Consider the following 18492-nt stretch of genomic DNA (forward strand, 5'->3'; position numbering starts at 1 on the left):
AGACGCAAAAGGTGGAGCAAGGCTAGGGTCTTGAACTGGTGTACAGGAGGCGGAGATTCAGATGGGACTTCGCCGATCTAGGGAATAGACGTAGAGACGCACGCTAAGATGTGGAAATGGAAATTATACTTCAATAAAGACTTTATTCCGTTCTACCGGCTAGCGTTGGTCCTTTGTGAGCCGGGACCTAGAGGCAGTCTCTGACAGTAAGTAAACAGAAATATGAAAAATTATAAAATACTTTATTTTTAAATCTTTCGAATTTTTCAATTTTTCCCACGGCACGCCAGGCAACATCTCGCGCCACACTAGTGTGCCGCGGAACAGTGGTTGAAAAACACTGTGCTAGAGAAACCTGGCATCATCTCTAAGCCTAACTCAGTGTGTCTCTAAGTCTAACCCACCCAACCTCACAGGGTTGTTGGGAGGATAATATATGGGGGGCAGAAGCATTTATTTACCCCCCCATAAGCTTTATTACCATTATTAACAACCCAAAATAAGGGACGCAGGTGGTGCTGTGGGTTAAACCACAGAGCCTAGGACTTGCTGATCAGAAGGTCGGCGGTTCGAATCCCTGTGACGGGGTGAGCTCCTGTTGCTCGGTCCCTGCTCCTGCCAACCTAGCAGTTCGAAAGCACGTCAAAGTGCAAATAGATAAATAGGTACCGCTCCAGCGGTAAGGTAAACGGCGTTTCCATGCGCTGCTCTGGTTCACCAGAAGCGGCTTAGTCATGCTGGCCACATGACCCGGAAGCTGTACGCCGGCTCCCCCGGCCAATAAAGCGAGATGAGCGCCGCAACCCCAGAGTCGGTCACGACTGGACCTAACGGTCAGGGGTCCCTTTACCTTTTTAACAACCCAAAAGTGCAATGGCAGTGTATTGCATCGCACCACATACAAAACAAGCGAGTCATACATAACAAGAGAGATAGTTTCATTGCAGTTGAACTTCCAGTTCTAGGGTTCTATGAAATGGTGACACAACAGTATTTTTCAAGACATCCTTATTTTTCCGAGCTGACACCTAAACACAATTAATAAATAAATTCTGCTTTATTATACCAACACAGCCTACTTTGGGGGCTGGTTTTCTGGGGACGGGTAGAGGTTAGACTGCATGATTTTCCTAAATTGAATTTACCCCTTATGCCTGGAGGCAGATTTAATGTACATTTCTTCCCTGCTATTAAACAACTGGAAGAAGAATTGTGCGGCTTCCCTGGGGCCAAAAATAGACCCATGTGCTCTTTCTGTTTGGTGCAAGCCAGCAAATGCATCTCCATTAACTGCCAGCAAATGTAAGCACTGAGCTGGCACCGCTTATATTTACTAAGCTGGATTTATAGACCTCTTTTCTTTCTTTCTTAAACATTAAGAGCCATTGCGCCCTTTTATGAGCTATTTAAGGGGAGGGAGCATTTGCTCAAGGATTACAGCACGTTGCAGAGAACGCTCAGCTATGCGCTCGAATGTAATCATGCGCCGCTCCTTGACTGCATGCTATTGCCGGCATCTGAAATCTTAACACGGGCCGCTGCTGTTAATAAAACATTTAGCTGGTTATAAAAGGGCTGCTAGCCGCCAACATCTAACACCTGCTGCCTGAGGTTGATGGGAGTTGTAGTAATAATAATAATAATAATAATAATAATAATAATAATAATACAGTGGTACCTCAGGTTAAGTACTTAATTCGTTCCGGAGGTCCGATCTTAAGCTGAAACTGTTCTTAACCTGAAGCACCACTTTAGCTAATGGGGCCTCCTGCTGCTGCCGCGCCGCTGGAGCCCAATTTCTGTTCTTATCCTGAAGCAAAGTTCTTAACCTGAAGCACTATTTCTGGGTTAGCAGAGTGTGTAACCTGAAGTGTATGTAACCTGAAGTGTATGTAATCTGAGGTACCACTGTAATGATTTATTATTTATACCCCGCCCATCTGGCTGGGTCCCAACAAAACACTAAAATACAATAACCTATTAAACATTAAAAGCTTCCCTAAACAGGGCTGCCTTTAGATGTCTTCTAAAAGTTTGGTAGTTATTTTTCTCTTTGACATCTGGTGGGAGGGCGTTCCAGAGGGTGGGTGCCACTACTAAGAAGGCCCTGTAACTTCACTTCTCACAGTGAGGGAACCGCCAGAAGGCCCTTGGAGCTGGACCTCAGTGTCCGCGCTGAACGATGGGGGTGGAGATGCTCCTTCTTATGTCCTTATATTCAGTGCTAGGGGAAAAAAAGAGGTGCCAGAACTCACCTCTGTTTTCTTATAACGACAAAGGCGCCCACCTGAGAGGTGTCCAAATTGAGTTCCGGCGAGTTGAGGCTGAAAAATAAAGCCCTGCTTATATTCTTATGCGTTGTCTTGCAGGTTATTCTAGCCAGGACTTCGACTGGGCAGATTACCAGAAGCAATGTGGAACTGAAGCAGCTCCCCAGTTCTGCTTCAGAAATGTGAGATACCGTTTTTCTTTTCTAAAAAAGGTTTATTGATTTAATTGAGACAGATTTTTATTTAATTTTTTGGCTGGCTGCAAATGTAATAAAGGGGGAAAACTTCATCTTCTGACACTAATGCAAATATCCCATTGATATGTAAATTGATATAGGCAACCCATGTGTCCAAATCTAGTGAGAGCCACTGTGGTGCAGTGGTTAGAGTGTTGGTCTAGGAGCTGGGAGGCCAGGGTTCGAATCCCTGCTCAGCCGTGAAATCCACTGGGTGACCTTGGGGTCCAGTCACGGTCTCTCAGCCTAACCTACCTCACAGGGTTGTTGTGGGATGATAAAATGGGAAGAGAACCATCGATGCCTCCTTGGAGGAAAGGTGAGGCATAAATATGATAAAAGACCTAAACGATATTGATGTTCACAAGCTGTGCGTTCAGACTTAGTGTTATGTACTGAGTTGAATAGGATCCAAAATGCAGCAGTCTGATTGGTCCTAGAACAATAGGATTCAGAATGCAGCAGTCTGGTTGGTCCTAGAACAATGCAGCAGTATGATTGGTCCGCAGGAGCCACCCAATCCAGCTCCAGGTGGAAGTGAATCCGCAACCTGATTGGCCTACAGGAGAATCCCGGAATTAGCCAATCACGTGGGGCCCATTGTGTAAATAATGTATATAAAGCAGACATTTTGGGGGAACTTTTATTCCTCACTACTATGAGCTGAATAAAGAGCATGAAATCCACACTCGACTCTGAGTATATTTCACTTAGAAAGGGCAGCGAGATCTTCAGACTGCTTTTCTTTTGTATCTGCTAATCCCACACCGGCCTCCTCATTTGCTGGTTCTTAGCTTCCGCCTTTCAGCACCACAAACTAAGCAGCAGGGACTGCTTAAACAATGGGAGTGGAGTGGGGGAAGGAAATGCATCATTTATCTTTTTAAAAATAACAACAACCCAACAACAACATAGCATCCCCGCCGGGGCATTTGAGCGTCTGGCCTGGTGGGGAAATGTATGCGGTGGACAAAATAGGGAGGCCGGAAGCAGCCCAGAGGCTGGGGTCCACCAAAGTGATGCTCCCTAGATTCTGCCAGACTCCAGTTCCCATAAACCCTAGCTAGATGGCCCCTGCCCAAAAGGATGATGGGAGGTGTAGTCCCAAGCAACATCTGCAGGCCACCACATTGGTTACCCCAGCTAGGGAGCATTGGGAAGTTTTGTTTCCCCGAGCGCAGGAAACTGCCTGACACCCAGTTAGTCCATTGGACTCTGTTGCCCTGGTGTCGTCTACTCTGAAGGACAGCTCCAGGCAGAGACAAACCATTTCTGATCCTCCTTCCCAGCATCCTTTTCAACTGGAAACTCGGCGGATGGAACCCGGAACTGGGTGGGGTTGCATAGAGTTCCCCTTCGAGGAGGAGTTGGAGGAAAAATAGGACCAGAGTAGAAAACATAGGAAGATTCCTTATACCTGGTACATCCAGGTCAGTGCTGTCTACACAGACTGGCAGCAGCTCTCCTGGGCTTTGTGTAGGGGGCATTCCCAGTCCCACTTGCAGGTGTCAGAGATTGAAACAGAGAGCTTCTACATCAGGCATCCCCAAACTCGGCCCTCCAGCTGTTTTGGGACTACAACTCCCATCATCCCTAACTAATAGGACCAGTGGTCAGGGATGATGGGAATTGTAGTCCCAAAACAGCTGGAGGGCTGAGTTTGGGGGTGCCTGTTCTACATGATTGGGCATGTTTAGCCTGGAGAAGAGGAGGTTAAGGGGTGATATGATAGCCATGTTCAAATATATAAAAGGATGTCACATAGAGGAGGGAGAAAGGTTGTGTTCTGCTGCTCCAGAGAAGCGGACACGGAGCAATGGATCCAAACTACAAGAAAGAAGATTCTACCTAAACGTTAGGAAGAACTTCCTGACAGTAAGAGCTGTTCGACAGTGGAATTTGCTGCCAAGGAGTGTGGTGGAGTCTCCTTCTTTGGAGGTCTTTAAGCAGAGGCTTGACAACCATATGTCAGGAGTGCTCTGATGGTGTTTCCTGCTTGGCAGGGGGTTGGACTCGATGGCCCTTGTGGTCTCTTCCAACTCTATGATTCTATAATTCTATGATTGGCTGGTGCTTCACCAATGAGCTTCAGGTTCTACCTTCTCTTGGTCAGCTGTTAGGATTCTATAATCATTTCCCTCTCATTTGAGGGTTAAAAAAATCTCTTTTTCTCCTTGCTTGACTTGCCACCCGTAGCTTGAGTTTTCCTGTCCTGTAAAACTGCATTATCTCTGCCCGTTCTTGAGAAGATTCTTCCTTTCTATTTCTTACAGTAAGATTGTGGGAGAGAAATTGGAGTCCGTTCACCTTTAAGTGAGCACCCACCTAATTTGTACTTCCCAGACCAAATTCTCGCTTCTTATAATTTTGTGAGGCAGTTCGCCAACCAAAGAATGGTCACAGAAATGCGTATTAGGGCAAACGTAACATGGAAAAATGCATTATATTAGGGGAAATGACTTGCAGGAAGGGTTTGCGTCAAGAGAAACCTGTAGCTTTGTCAAATATAAAGTGCACAGTGTAGCTTTGCTGTCTAATCCATCACAGAAATGTTGATTTGAGTGTTTTAAAACAATTAGCCATTATTTGACAAAATGTGAAAGGTCAAAATGCATGTGAAATTTTGTGCCGGTGTGTTTGTTTGTTTCGTAAAACTTTTTCAAACCGGTGAAGAAACGGGGCAAAATGAACTTGACGCTTGGAACAAATGAGAAACTTAGTGGAACCAAAGTGGTCAGATTATTCCATCCACATCAATGCATGTCCTTTTTAAAAGAATATTCAGCTGCTCACTTAGTCACCGTCAGTTTATTTATATATACCACACTTTCCACGAATACATTTCTGCTCAAAATGATTCATGGAAAATTAACAGCCTAAATAAAAACCCATAGTGCTATAACATAATGCTTAACAGCTCCTCAGTGAACACTTCGTCCTATTATATCAGAACTGTTATTGAGCGTAGAGCTACGATATCTAATACCTTTGCAGTCCAAGGAAGCCTCAAAGCTGTTGGCATTGGGGTCTAGCAACCCCCCCAAAAAAACCCCTTCAAAACTTTAATGGTGCTAAGAATTGCTAGGAGACCCCTGTTCCCCTCACAGAACTTCAGTTCCCAGAGTTCCCTGGGAAGAGGGATCGATTGGTTGATAAATCAATGGTGTTCACTTGTCTCATTTCGCCCACGAGGAATTGGCGCTCTGGGAGGGAAATAGGGACCTCCTAGCAACTCTTAGCACCTTAAATGGGGGGGGGACTACACTTCCCAGGATTCTTTGCAGGAAAGCCATTGCTATTTAAAGTGGTGCAATAGTGTTTTAAATGTCTGGTGCTCAAAAGGTCAGGAATTCCCCTTAAAGATCTTCTGGTAACAGCCATCACACGAAGGCAACTATGACAGGCGTGTGGGTATAATTTATATATATATTATTTATTTGGACACAGTTTTGGATTTGGGACTAACGTGGCTCTCTCCAATTTTCCCTTTAGCAAGCCGCATGAGATCCTCGTCAAATCAGTCCCCATTAATCTCTGCACTCTTTTAAGCGGCCTTGCATGGTGGTGATTGATGAATGTCTTATTAACGAAGTTCAGATTGCAGACCCTCAACATTTAATGGCTTTGCTTAGCCTGCATGCAGTAGGAATTGGGGCACTTTCAGTGGTCCAGAATCAATATTTTTTATCCATTCTCCCCCGCCCTCCGTCAGAGGTAAATCTCAATATCTATCAAATGAGCGCCACAAAACAACTTTAGGATTGTACTAATTTCCGTCATTTGTTCAGTTGAGGAAATATCACATGGGTGACAAAGGCCAAGCGATTGTATGGCCAGGGCCAGCTTCTCAGATCAAACTTAAATTTCGTGCTTGGAAGCGTTGACACATCTCAATCATTCGGTTAGTTATTTGTAATTGCAGTTCTCGCAGTTATCGCCAAAAACATTGGACACCTGTTGAACCAGAAGTGTTAGGGGAATGGGCATATTCAAGATGAGCATCCAAACCTCTTTTAAGCCGCCGCCAATGTCCTGAAAACTAGACAAAGCGCTGCTATTTGCACAGGGGCCAAAGGATACAAAACTAAGGCTATGTGGCTGTCTCTTTCAGGTATCCTTCAGCCGAGGCTTTACGAAAAACATGAAACTGGAGGCCGTGAACCCCAAGAACCAGGCTGAAATCTGTGTGGCTTCCGTCATCTCAGTAAAAGGGAGGTTAATGTGGCTCCGCTTGGAAGGTAAGTTAGAATATCTATTACCGTGTTTTTTGCTCCATAAGACGCACTTTTTTCTTCCTAAAAAAGTAAGGGGGAATGTCTGTGCGTCTTATGGAGCGAATGCGTGGTCCCTGGAGCCAAATTGCCCAGGGGCTAAAAACAGATCATGCTTTTTTTTTTTTTTTGAAAGAGGGAAGTGGGTGTTGAAACAAAGCTGGTGATTGTTTGCCAATCAGGGAGAGAGATAAGGGACGCTAGAGATAAAGGAGGCTGCCTAGGAGGGGGAGGTAAAGACAGCAAACTTACAAAGGAGGGAAACGGGAAGACTAAAGCAATAAGCAGAGAAATTAGAAGAGAAGGAGGAGCAAAAAACTGCTCCAGCTAAGGAAAAGAAACTAAGGCAAACAAGAGGGAAGGGAGTGTTGAAAGGAAACAGCTGATCGGTGGGATCGAAAGAGAGATAAGAGATGCTAGCGGAGGCTGCCTTGAAGGGGGGGTGGTAAAAGCCCATGGATCCTCAGGATTTTTACATTCGGTCACCCCAAATTCACCATCAGATCACACAGCATGTCCATGGCTACAGCCTGCACCAAGAAAATCACGCATCGACTGTTTCTTGGGGCTGCAATGGTGCAAAAATGTGGTTACAAAGCACGGATCCACATGGATCCTCAGGATTTTTGCATTGGGTCACCCCAAATTCACCATCAGATCCTCCTCCAAAAACTAGGTGCGTCTTATGGAGCAAAAAATACTGTATATTTTGTAGTTTTCAATGCGCGGTGGCGGCCTTATAGGCTTAGGGCATGGGTCGGCAACAGAGCGCCCATGGGCACCCATACGCCCTCAGAGGCCTTCACGGGTGCCCACGGGATTCTGTAGAAATTGGGCTTGAAGGAAGAAGCACTAGGAAGCCTTCTGTCAACTGTTGTGCAATGTAGACTTCTGGGATATTTTACTTCGGATAAAGAATACCTGCAAGATACTCACTTGCAGAGAAGAAAAGAAGGCTTTGTTTAATCTTAATTGTGGTGGGGAGATCTCAGCTGGGGAGGAAGGAGTCAGCACACACCCCACTGTACCAAATTAGGGGTATTTTTCCTAGTTGCCGTTAAAGGAGAAGAAGCTGCCATTTTGTCTGACTCAACTGGTGGCGCAGAAACTATGTTTGCTGCAGAGCTGATCTCTTACCTGGGTTCATTGCACCCCCCTTGTCCTGCTTTGTCTCCTCTTCCCCCCAACCCACCACCACCTTAGCAGCGTTATTTTCAGCTAAATTGTTTCCAGTTGGGCCTGAGATTATAAGCGGCGATTGGCCGCTTGATTGTTGGGGGGGGGGGGAGATGCCTAAAATCGCTCAGCTGTCGGAACGAAGTGCAAGCCCAAAATTGTAAGTGGCAATTGTAAGTGACACGAGCGGTTGTGTGCTGTGTTCTGGTGGGTGAGCGATTTTAGGTACACCCCCCCAACAATTAAGCAGCCAATCACCGCTTACAATCTCGGGCTCGCGCCAAAAAACCATTCACGTGTCCCCCCTCAACACTACCCGTGTATAAATTTTGAACCTCATTTTTGGGTCAAAGAAGCTCGTCTTATACACGGAAAAATACGGTATTGTGATGTTGGCATCTGTATATGTAACCTGAATGCTGTTGTGCTAGAACTTTCTCTCTCACACTCTCTCTCTCTCTCTCTCTCTCTCTATATATATATATATATATTTCAGAATTTTTAAAATGCAGCAGCCTTGTTTATCTTTAGGGCCTCATATGATGAAAGGATATTTTGGAACAGAGAGATTATTCCTTGCTGCATGTCTTACCCTTTTGAGATGGAGGAGACGACTTCTGCTGCCGCCTTCCTGGCTTTCAAATGGCATAATAAATTTGCTTTTATAGGTTCACAGGTGCCTGCTTCAGAATACATCGTCGATGTGGAGTCGATGAACATATTCCCAGTTGGCTGGTGTGAAGCGAATGCTTACAAGCTCTCGACACCACATAAAGCCGTGTGTAAGTACACGAAAGAGCAAAATGTGGGCTGTTAACCTTTACTGTGTTGTTTCAACAGCTAGGCCTTAGTTGGCAGAAGGCAAAGAGATTCAGGGAGCTTCTGGGCTGTCGCTGCTTTCGAGAGGAATGCAGTCACACCCTCGCAAATTGTGCGATTATAGTTGGTTGGGAACCTGGCACAGCAAAACCCACTTCTGTTGATGCAGCCTAGAATAGCGTTAGCTTTTTTTGCTGCTGCATCACCCTGTTGACTCATGTTAAGCTTGTGGTCCACAAAGACCTCAAGATCCTTTTCACATGTACAGTGGTACCTTGGTTCTCAAACTTAATCCGTTCCGGAAGTCCGTTCCAAAACCAAAGCGTTCCAAAACCAAAGCACGTTTTCCCATAGAAAGTGATGCAAAACAGATTAATCCGTTCCAGACTTTTAAAAACAACCCCTAAAACTGCAATTTAACATGAATTTTACTCTCTAATGAGACCATTGATCCATAAAATGAAAGCAAGAAACAATGTACTGCAGTCACACAATCAATCAATCATTCAATCAGTAGCTGAACTGGGTTCCACACAATCACAAAAACAGAACAAAAAGAACCGCAAAAACAAAAACGCAAAATAGATAGCAAAAACAGACCCCTCAGCGTAGCACTCAAAATAGAAGTGTGGCGCTCAAATCGGAAGCATAACACTCAAATTGGAAGTATAACACTAAAATTGGAAGTGTGGCACTCAAAACAGAGCACGTTCAGCTTTTGAAAAAAGTTTGCAATCCGGAACACTTACTTCTGGGTTTGCAGAGTTTGGGTTCCAAGTTGTTTGAGTACCAAGGCGTTTGCGAACCAAGGTACCACTGTACTGCTAGTACGTCAGGTGCCCCTCCATCCTATATTTGTGCAACTGGTTCTTCCTGCCTAAGTGCAGGACTTGACATTTGTTCCTATTGAAATTCATTTTGTTCGTTTGGGCCCAGTTCTCCAGCAGCCCCAAATATGGATCTCTCACCTCGACCCCAGCTTGACCCCGTGGGGCTGCATTTCCCTAGGGCGCCTACTCCTTGAGTAAAGAAAAAAATCGTCTCATGGGAGCAGGTTCACAACTGTATTTTAAAATAAATTGTTGGGGAATAAGGTGGTTGAAAACAATGAGAAGGAACTATGGGCTCTATTAGTTTGCTGTTTGGTGGGTCAGGATGGGACATCGCTTGCCTGTTGAATGTAAAATACAGAATGGAACAAATGGCAATCTTTCCACAGAAATTTACAGGTCATGTTGGAAAATACGAAGGTTTTCTTAAAGAGCAAAACACATTTGGCTTTTAAAATCAAGGAGCTATGCCCAATTTGGGAGAACACAACAGAGGCAGCAGTACACAGCCTTCATTCCTATTAATGCATTAAGTGAATAAAGACACCAGGGGTAATAAAGCGTGCAAAATCTAGCAGCGTAATAAGATTGTTGGCGTATTATTATTATTAAAGTACAGATCCTGTAAAAGCAAGATGAGTGATCTTGCGGAGAGTCTTTCAGCCTGCTTCTTAATGAAGCTGAAGCCTAATTGTTTGCCGCTCACACAGTTAAGCAAGCCAGCATTTAATATCAGTGCAGTTATGCCAAAGGGGTGACCATGTTACTGGGGCTGCGTATGCAAACAGCTAAAACTCCCAGCACCCTTAGCAAACTATATTTCCCAGGATTTGGGGGGGGGAGGCAGATGCTATAATAATAATAATAATAATAATAATAATAATAATACAGTCGTATCTTGTTTTGCGGCCTGGGCCACTAGCCGAAAAGGACGCAGGGCAAAGCGCTGCATCTGCGCACGCGCACGGAGTGGTTTGCGCTTCTGCACATGCGCCAAGTGCAATTTAGCGCTTCTGCGCGAGCGGCAAACCCAGAAATAACCTGTTGCAGTATTTCCGAGTTTGCCGCGGAGGTTCGCCGGAATGGACGCTAGACAAGGCGGATGTTCGTGGAGGTATTACTGTAATAAGAAGAAGAAGAAGAAGAGAAGAGTTTGGATTTGATATCCCGCCTTTCACTCCCTTTAAGGAGTCTCAAAGCGGCTAACATTCTCCTTTCCCTTCCTCCCCCACAACAAACACTCTGTGAGGTGAGTGGGGCTGAGAGACTTCAAAGAAGTGTGACTGGCCCAAGGTCACCTAGCAGCTGCATGTGGAGGAGCGGAGACGCGAACCTGGTTCCCCAGATTACGAGACTACCGCTCTTAACCACTACACCACACTTAATTTATTATTTTAAGCCCATCCATCTGGGTGGGTTTCCCCAGCCACTCTGGGTGGCTTCCAACAGAATAATAATAATAAAGCAACAAAACATCAAACATCCTAAACAAGGATGCCTTCTAAAAGTCAGATAGTTGTTTATTTCCTTGACATCTGCTGGGAGGGCGTTCCACAGGGCAGGCGCCACTACTGAGAAGGCCCTCTGCCTGGTTCCCTGTAGCCTCACTTCTCACAGTGAGGGAACCGCCAGAAGGCCCTCGGTGCTGGACCTCAGTGTCCAGGCTGAACGATGGGGGTGGAGACCCTCCTTCAGGTATACTGGGCCGAGGCCGTTTAGGGCTTTAAAGGTCAGCACCAACACTTTGAATTGTGCTTGGAAACGTACTGTGCTCGGAAACTTTAAAAGTTTGGTGTGTGCATACAGCCTAATTTGCAGCCCGCATAACACCTGGTATGCAGTGTGAACTTCATTGTGTGTGACAGCATTATGTTAAGATCTTAAGTGAAAATTCTCAAAGGATAATTTTTTGGCTCTGAAACCGGAGAGTGGGAAATTTGGGGCAGGTGCAGCGAACATGGACGTTGCTGATATTTTGGAGTCCCCTGACGTTACTCTTGTTTGAACGAAGAGTGGAATAGAAATGCTAACCAAAGCCTAACAAAACGTCTGGAGGGCCACAGGTTCCCCATCCGTGCCTAGCCCAGTGCAGTTAATAAAATCGACATCTGTTTGTCGTAACCGCTGCATTGATCTTCCATGTTCAGAGGCAGAACCTATTTGGGTGCCAAACACTTGGAGGTTTGTGGAGGGTCAGGCTGGCCTTGTAAACTTCTCCACCAGGTCTGCTTGGCTATGTTTGGGGACCAAATGAACTTCTAATTTGATCCAGCAAAGCAGTTATTATGTGCTGGGGGGGGGGGGCGAATCTGGTCTTGCTTGCAGATTCGAAGTCCCCCCCCTCCCCACCGAGAACAGAATCTGTTAGACATTTACAAGCATGCATTACCAAAATTGTGTTGTTCTCGCTCTGCAGTGCAAAGGAAGAGGAAGATTGCCGTCGTGCAGCCCGAAAAGCAGTAAGTAGGCACTTAAAATGTAAATAACACAGCAGCTTTAATATGTAAATAATAAATAAGATTTGCAGCTAAGCCGAATGGTGGTCGTGCTGTAGCTTACAGCACAGGGTGTGCATAGATATTCTCCTTAAAACGATGCCTGTGCGCATGGTTAGAATGCGCATTGTCTGACTTGGGTGAGCACAGGTTTGCGTGTTTTCATCTGCAGATCTTAAGGGGATGTCTAAAAAAAAACCCTCATGTATTGGTTGTGTCTGAATGGGCAGGCGGGGTGGGTGGGCAGAATTCGATCCCCCTACCCACCTTGTGGGACGCGGGTGGCGCTGTGGGTTAAACCACTGAGCCTAGGGCTTGCCGATCAGAAGGTTGGCGGTTCAAATCCCTGCGATGGGGTGAGCTCCCATTGCTCGGTCTCAGATCCTGCCCACCTAGCAGTTTGAAAGCACGTCAGAGTGCAAGTAGATCAATAGGTACCGCTGCGGCGGGAAGGTAAACAGCGTTTCCGTGCGCTGCTCTGGTTCGCCAGAAGCGGCTTAGTCCTGCTGGCCACATGACCCGGAAGCTGTACGCCGGCTCCCTCGGCCAGTAAAGCGAGATGAGCGCCACAACCCCAGAGTCGGTCACGACTGACCCTAATGGTCAGGGGTCCCTTTACCTTTACCCACCTTGTGTCAGGGACTTGAGCCTGCTGATACTCTCCTTGTAGGGAAGGCGGGGCAGTCTACCATTTGGCGACCAGAGCAGGTTTAAGTCTCTTGTGTTAATTCACAATTCCCTAAACAGCTTAAGCCCAACATACCCTTACAGCTCCCTGATTCCTTATGCTCCACCTCGATTGCCAAAATCTGTTGATGGGGTGTTTTCGGTGCTCCTCCATGTCTCTGGGGTTCCAGGGACCCAAGCTTATAGTGTGCGGAACTCCTGGCCACTGGAAACTTCCTGGGATTTGTTCCTGCTTTCTTTAAGACATCTTTTTCTAAAAACGGTACTGTGTAGACAGGCCCTTGAAACATGATTACAAAACAAAACATTAACCAGTCTTTTTTGATGTCATTGTAGCACTGTTTTTATGTACCTTGTTAGATTTGCTATGAAAGTGCAGTTTGTCACCGTATAGATAAAATAAATAATAATAATAACGTAAGGGAACATAACTCGTAACCTTAACATTGGAAATGTGGAGAGGCTGCAATGAATAAATATGACGTCTTTTCGACAGGCAGCCCTGATCCATCCTCAGGTTTCACAGAATTTAAATGTAGGTTTTTGTCATCCATCAGGTTACCACACGGAGAGCCTGTGGAGAAAAAAAATCACGAGCCATGCATGCTTCCACAGACAGACGCAATAGGTGAGTTTCTTGGGTGCTGTTACATTTGTGGGCATGGAAGGAATTACAGCAGGGTTGGAGAACTTGTGGCCTTTTAGACATTGTTGGACTACAGATCCCAGTGTCCCCTGCCAGCATAGCTGTCAGGGAACTGCCATCAGTGCTGGAGGGAGAGAGCAAAATCCAGAGGGATTCCAGAGAGCATCCCGGGATTGGGAGAGGCAGCCCATCTTCTGGGGAAGAGAATCAGCGTAGCACCAGTGGAGAAGGGGGGCAGATGGGGGAAGCGGCGAGGCGGTCCCATGACTCCTTGCCGGGGACCAGCGGGGAGAGTAGGGGTCCTCTGCTGTCTACGCCCTCCTTGCGCAGAAGGCTTTCCCGCAGAGAGAGTAGGAGGCGACTAGGCGTCAAAGAGCTTCTTTGCTGGAAGAAGTTTAAGAAACGCCCACTGACGGATTCTGCCAGCGATTGAGACAGCCACGGGTGAGTGGCTGTCCGGACAGAAAAGGTTCACTCAGGCAACCCAGCCAGGTGTTTGCACCGGCTTACGCACGAGCAACCCCTAGAACCATTACAATAGCCAATGGTCAGGAATAATGGGAGTTGTAGTCTTATAGCATCTGGGAAGCAGCAAGGTTCTTCATCTGTGCTTTACATGAATCCTGACCATTATGGGCACCACTGTACCACCATTAAATGTTCCTGTAATTAGCATTTTAATTTTGGCTCACTCCTCAGATTTAGCACTTGTGGCTAAATCTGTGGGTTAAACCACAGAGCTTAGGACTTGCCAATCAGAAGGTCGGCAGTTCGAATCCCTGCGACAGGATGAGCTCCCGTTGCTCGGTCCCTGCTCCTGCCAACCTAGCAGTTCGAAAGCACGTCAAAGTGCAAGTAGATAAATAGGTACCGCTCCGGCAGGCAGGTAAACACGTCTCCGTGCGCTGCTCTGCTTCGCCAGAAGCGGCCTAGTCATGCTGGCCACATAACCCGGAAGTTGTGTGCCGGCTCCCTCGGCCAATAAAGCGAGATGAGCGCCGCAACCCCAGAGTCGGTCACAACTGGACCTAATGGTCAGGGGTCCCTTTACCTTTACCTTTAGGACCTCAAAATGGGGCAGACATCTGCCCCCTCAATCACCTGTATTGCAGATATTAATATTGCACAACTTGAAGCAATAGGATGACTCCTCTTGGATGAATAAAAACTGACTCTTCTTGGAATAAAAAATTGTCCAGACCCAAAATACGGTTTCAAAGCTTTACTAACAGAAATTCCTTCAAAACATAATAATCAATGTTGCATCCAAAGAGTCGTGTAATATCATGTGCATGTCAGGCACAGGTTCATCTTCTTGCAAATTTGAAATAGCTCCAAGCAGAACTAAAATCAAAAGTCTGCCTCTCTCCACACAGCCTCCATTAGCCTGGAACTGTTTTCTGTGCAGGAGAGACCTCATAATCACATCCTTTGCTCTATGTGGCTCCCAGAGAAAGACTCAAAGGTCCTTCCCTTCGAAATGGAGATTTGCAACTGAATAACCCTCTCCTGTGATCTAAAGTTAAGCACCATGTTGAGAGCTAGCGGAGAACATCCTATGTGCGTTATCAACCCATTTAGGTGCTCAGAGAGCTCTTCTTAGCTTCAGTGGAATTTCCCCAACCAGCAGTAGACATATAGAGCATACCCAGAGTTATTTTCCATTTCAGTGCACAATTCAGCATTTATACTTCACAACCTGCCCCAGCTATGAGGACAGCCCCTGTCACACTCACTCAGAGAGAGAAGCTTTTCGCACCTCTTTTCAGAGCAGACATGAGGGAGTGTGTGTAATTCTGGCATCCAGTGAAGTGTGTGTGTATTTAAGGGGGTGTCTTCAATGTAGGAGAAGCTGAGCCAGTGCAAAGAGGAATAGCAAACAGTTGCTGGTACATTTTGGAGGGGATGTTTCCTGAGGCCTTTCAAGGGCACTGTAGGGAGGTACTGGGGGTGGGACAGTGGTGTCCACGGGCTCCAGATTGGCAATCCTAGTTGCTTGTTCTTCATTCCAATATGCTGGATGTTGATGATGATGATGATGATGATGATGATGATAATAATAACAACAACAACAATTTATTACTTATACCCCACCCATCTAGCTGGGTTTCCCTAGCCACTCTGGGCGGCTTACAACAGAATATTAAAATACAATAACCTATTAAACATTAAAAGCTTCCCTAAAGAGGGCTGCCTTCAGATGTCTTCTGAAAGTCTAGTACAGTGGTACCTCGGGTTAAGTACTTAATTCATTCCGGAGGTCCGTTCTTAACCTGAAACTGTTCTTAACCTGAAGCACCACTTTAGCTAATGGGGCCTCCCGCTGCCGCAGCACGATTTCTGTTCTCATCCTGAAGCAAAGTTCTTAACCTGAAGCACTATTTCTGGGTTAGCGGAGTCTGTAACCTGAAGCGTATGTAACCTGAAGTGTATGTAACCCGAGGTACCACTGTAGTTGTTTTTCTCTTTGACATCTGATGGGAGGGCGTTCCACAGGGCGGGTGCCACTACCGAGAAGGCCCTCTGTCTGGTTCCCTGTAACCTCTCTTCTCGCAATGAGGGAACCGCCAGAAGGCCCTCAGCGCTGGATCTCAGTGTCCGGGCAGAACGAAGGGGGTGGAGATGTTCCTTCAGGTATACAGGACCGAGGCCGTTTAGGGCTTTCAAGGTCAGCACCAACACTTTGAATTGTGCTCGGAAACGTACTAGGAGCCAGTGTAGTCTTTCAAGACCGGTGTTATATGGTCTCGGATGGTAGCTAGAAGAGAGAAAAAGTTGCTCAGTGAGGATGCAGGAGGAATGTTGGACCATGTGCTTCTTCTCTGCAGGTACCATCAATGGGAGATACAGCTGCCCTGCACTGTTCATCAATCACCGCTGTTTCTCAGGACCACACCTGAACAAAGGAAGATTGGCCGAGCTGCCTCAGTCTGTTGGCCCGGGCAAGTGTGTGCTGGTTCTTAAAGAGGTGAGGGTTGTGTTGAAGGGATGAGGGCAAATTTCATAGAATTGGAAGGGACCATGAGGGTCATCTAGTCCAACCCCCTGCAATGCAGGAATCTTTGCCCAATGTGGGCTGGAACCCACAACCCTCAGAGAAAGAATCTCGTGCTCCACCCACTGTGTTTCGTTTGGCTGGCCTTTTTATCCAAATTAATTTGTATCTCCTGGACTGAAAAAACATGATTTTCCTTATGGATCCTGCAGTTCTCTCAAAAAAACTTTTATCTCAGGCCGTCGGCTAATTAAATAATCCATGGCCTTTTAAAATGTGTTGGGGGGTGTGTGTGTGTTAATGTTTTTGTTTTATTACTATGTTATGCGTTTTTGTGGTTTTATATTGTAAACCACCCTGCGATCCTCGGGTGAAGGGCAGTCTAGAAACCATCATCTTGCAATACTGTTCTCAGCTCAAAAAGTGCACCAAACTTCATTTAAAAAGAATTGTATTTGGGGATGAAATGTGTCTAAAAAGGCGTGTATAAATATCCAACTCAATATGAACCTTTGGGTGGATTAATGCAGAAACAGAACAGAAGGAAGATGGACCTTTCCAACTCGGTATTCCATGATTCTTTTTTTTTAATATATATTTTTATTTTAAAAAATTAACATTTCATTTTCAACAATTATAAATACTTTTATATCATATACAGGTTTTTTTTACTTCCATCAATCACATCTGAAAATTTTCCCATCTTTTCCACTTAATTTACATTTCTTAATTTCACTATTACATTTAAATATCATAACTAATGTCTCTCTTCTTTGCAATATTTCATATATTCCTCCTTACAAAACTTCTTGTGGTCCTACTAGCGTAATTTGTTGATTACAGTTGCTCTTCAAATAGTTCCATTCCATGATTCTAAAGGTAAAGGTAAAGGGACCCCTGACCATTGGGTCCAGTCGTGGCCGACTCTGGGGTTGCGGCGCTCATCTCACTTTATTGGCCGAGGAAGCCGGCGTACAGCTTCCCGGTCATGTGGCCAGCATGACTAAGCCACTTCTGGCGAACCAGAGCAGCGCACAGAAACGCTGTTTACCTTCCCGCTGGAGTGGTACCTATTTATCTACTTGCACTTTGACATGCTTTCGAACTGCTAGGTTGGCAGGAGCAGGGACTGAGCAACGGGAGCTCACTCCGTCGCGGGGATTCGAACCGCCAGCCTTCTGATCAGCAAGCCCTAGGCTCTGTGGTTTAACCCACAGCACCACCCACGTCCCTTCCATGATTCTAAGAAGTCCCAAATGCTATGATCTCTCTCTATCCTCCATCCTCCATTTTGCTTTCTTTGGGCAGGTCCTGAGCATGGTGATCAACTCTGCTTACAAACCCGGGAGTGTATTGCGGGAGCTGCAGCTTGTCGAAGACCCCAGGTGGAATTTCCAGGAGGAGACCCTCAAAGCAAAGTAAGGAATACTTTTGCTTCCTCCTTTTAAACTTGGGGGTGGCGTTGAGCAGGGATGAGGGTCCGCTTTTCTGCTGTGATGAGGCTGGAGAAGATGCCCAGTCTGTTTGCTTCCGTCCTCCGTCAATCCTGCTCGTTTGGAATCCATCCCTGGTGTGGCCGCAGGAGGGTGGGATTGAGAGCAGTGTGGCATAGCGGTTAGAGCGTCAGACCAGGTCCCTGGAGACCAGGGTTTGAACCCCAAAGGATGCTTCAGTGGTGGTTATGTATGTGACCGCACCCATCCATGAGTGTTTTATACCCCACAAAAACTTCCTCTATGCTTCCCATCTACACCGGATGGTTTTGCATTGTGTATTTGTATTGTATTCATTTATCCATTCATTATCCTGAATGGGGGAACTGTGGCCCTGAAGGACCAGATGCGCAGCCTGGGAGTCATTTTGGACTCACAGCTGTCCATGGTGGTGCAGGTCAATTCTGTATCCAGGGCAGCTGTCTACCAGCTCCACCTGGTACGCAGGCTGAGACCCTACCTGCCCTCAGACTGTCTCGCCAGAGTGGTGCATGTTCTGGTTATCTCCCGCTTGGACTACTGCAATGTGCTCTACGCGGAAACTACAACTAATCCAGAATGCGGCAGCTAGACT

The 18492-nt window shown here is 46.2% G+C and overlaps 1 protein-coding gene across 4 annotated transcripts in view; it reads left to right on the forward strand.

Annotated features, from left to right (window-relative positions):
- SFMBT2 (Scm like with four mbt domains 2) overlaps window positions 1–18492 on the forward strand; it is an 82620-nt gene that overhangs the window by 48133 nt on the left and 15995 nt on the right. For all 4 annotated transcript variants that reach the window (XR_014538749.1, XM_083572643.1, XM_083572644.1 and 1 more), the window contains 7 exons: window positions 2370–2452; window positions 6618–6744; window positions 8622–8735; window positions 12019–12061; window positions 13342–13412; window positions 16259–16398; window positions 17734–17843. Coding sequence is in view for 3 of the 4 variants with exons in the window: in XM_083572643.1 (XP_083428769.1) it covers window positions 2370–2452; window positions 6618–6744; window positions 8622–8735; window positions 12019–12061; window positions 13342–13412; window positions 16259–16398; window positions 17734–17843 (688 nt within the window). In the remaining variant the exon portion in view is untranslated. The remainder of the gene's footprint in view (window positions 1–2369; window positions 2453–6617; window positions 6745–8621; window positions 8736–12018; window positions 12062–13341; window positions 13413–16258; window positions 16399–17733; window positions 17844–18492) is intronic.

This window comes from Podarcis filfolensis (genome assembly GCF_964270895.1).
Source record: "Podarcis filfolensis genome assembly, chromosome: 10".
NCBI lineage: Eukaryota > Metazoa > Chordata > Lepidosauria > Squamata > Lacertidae > Podarcis > Podarcis filfolensis.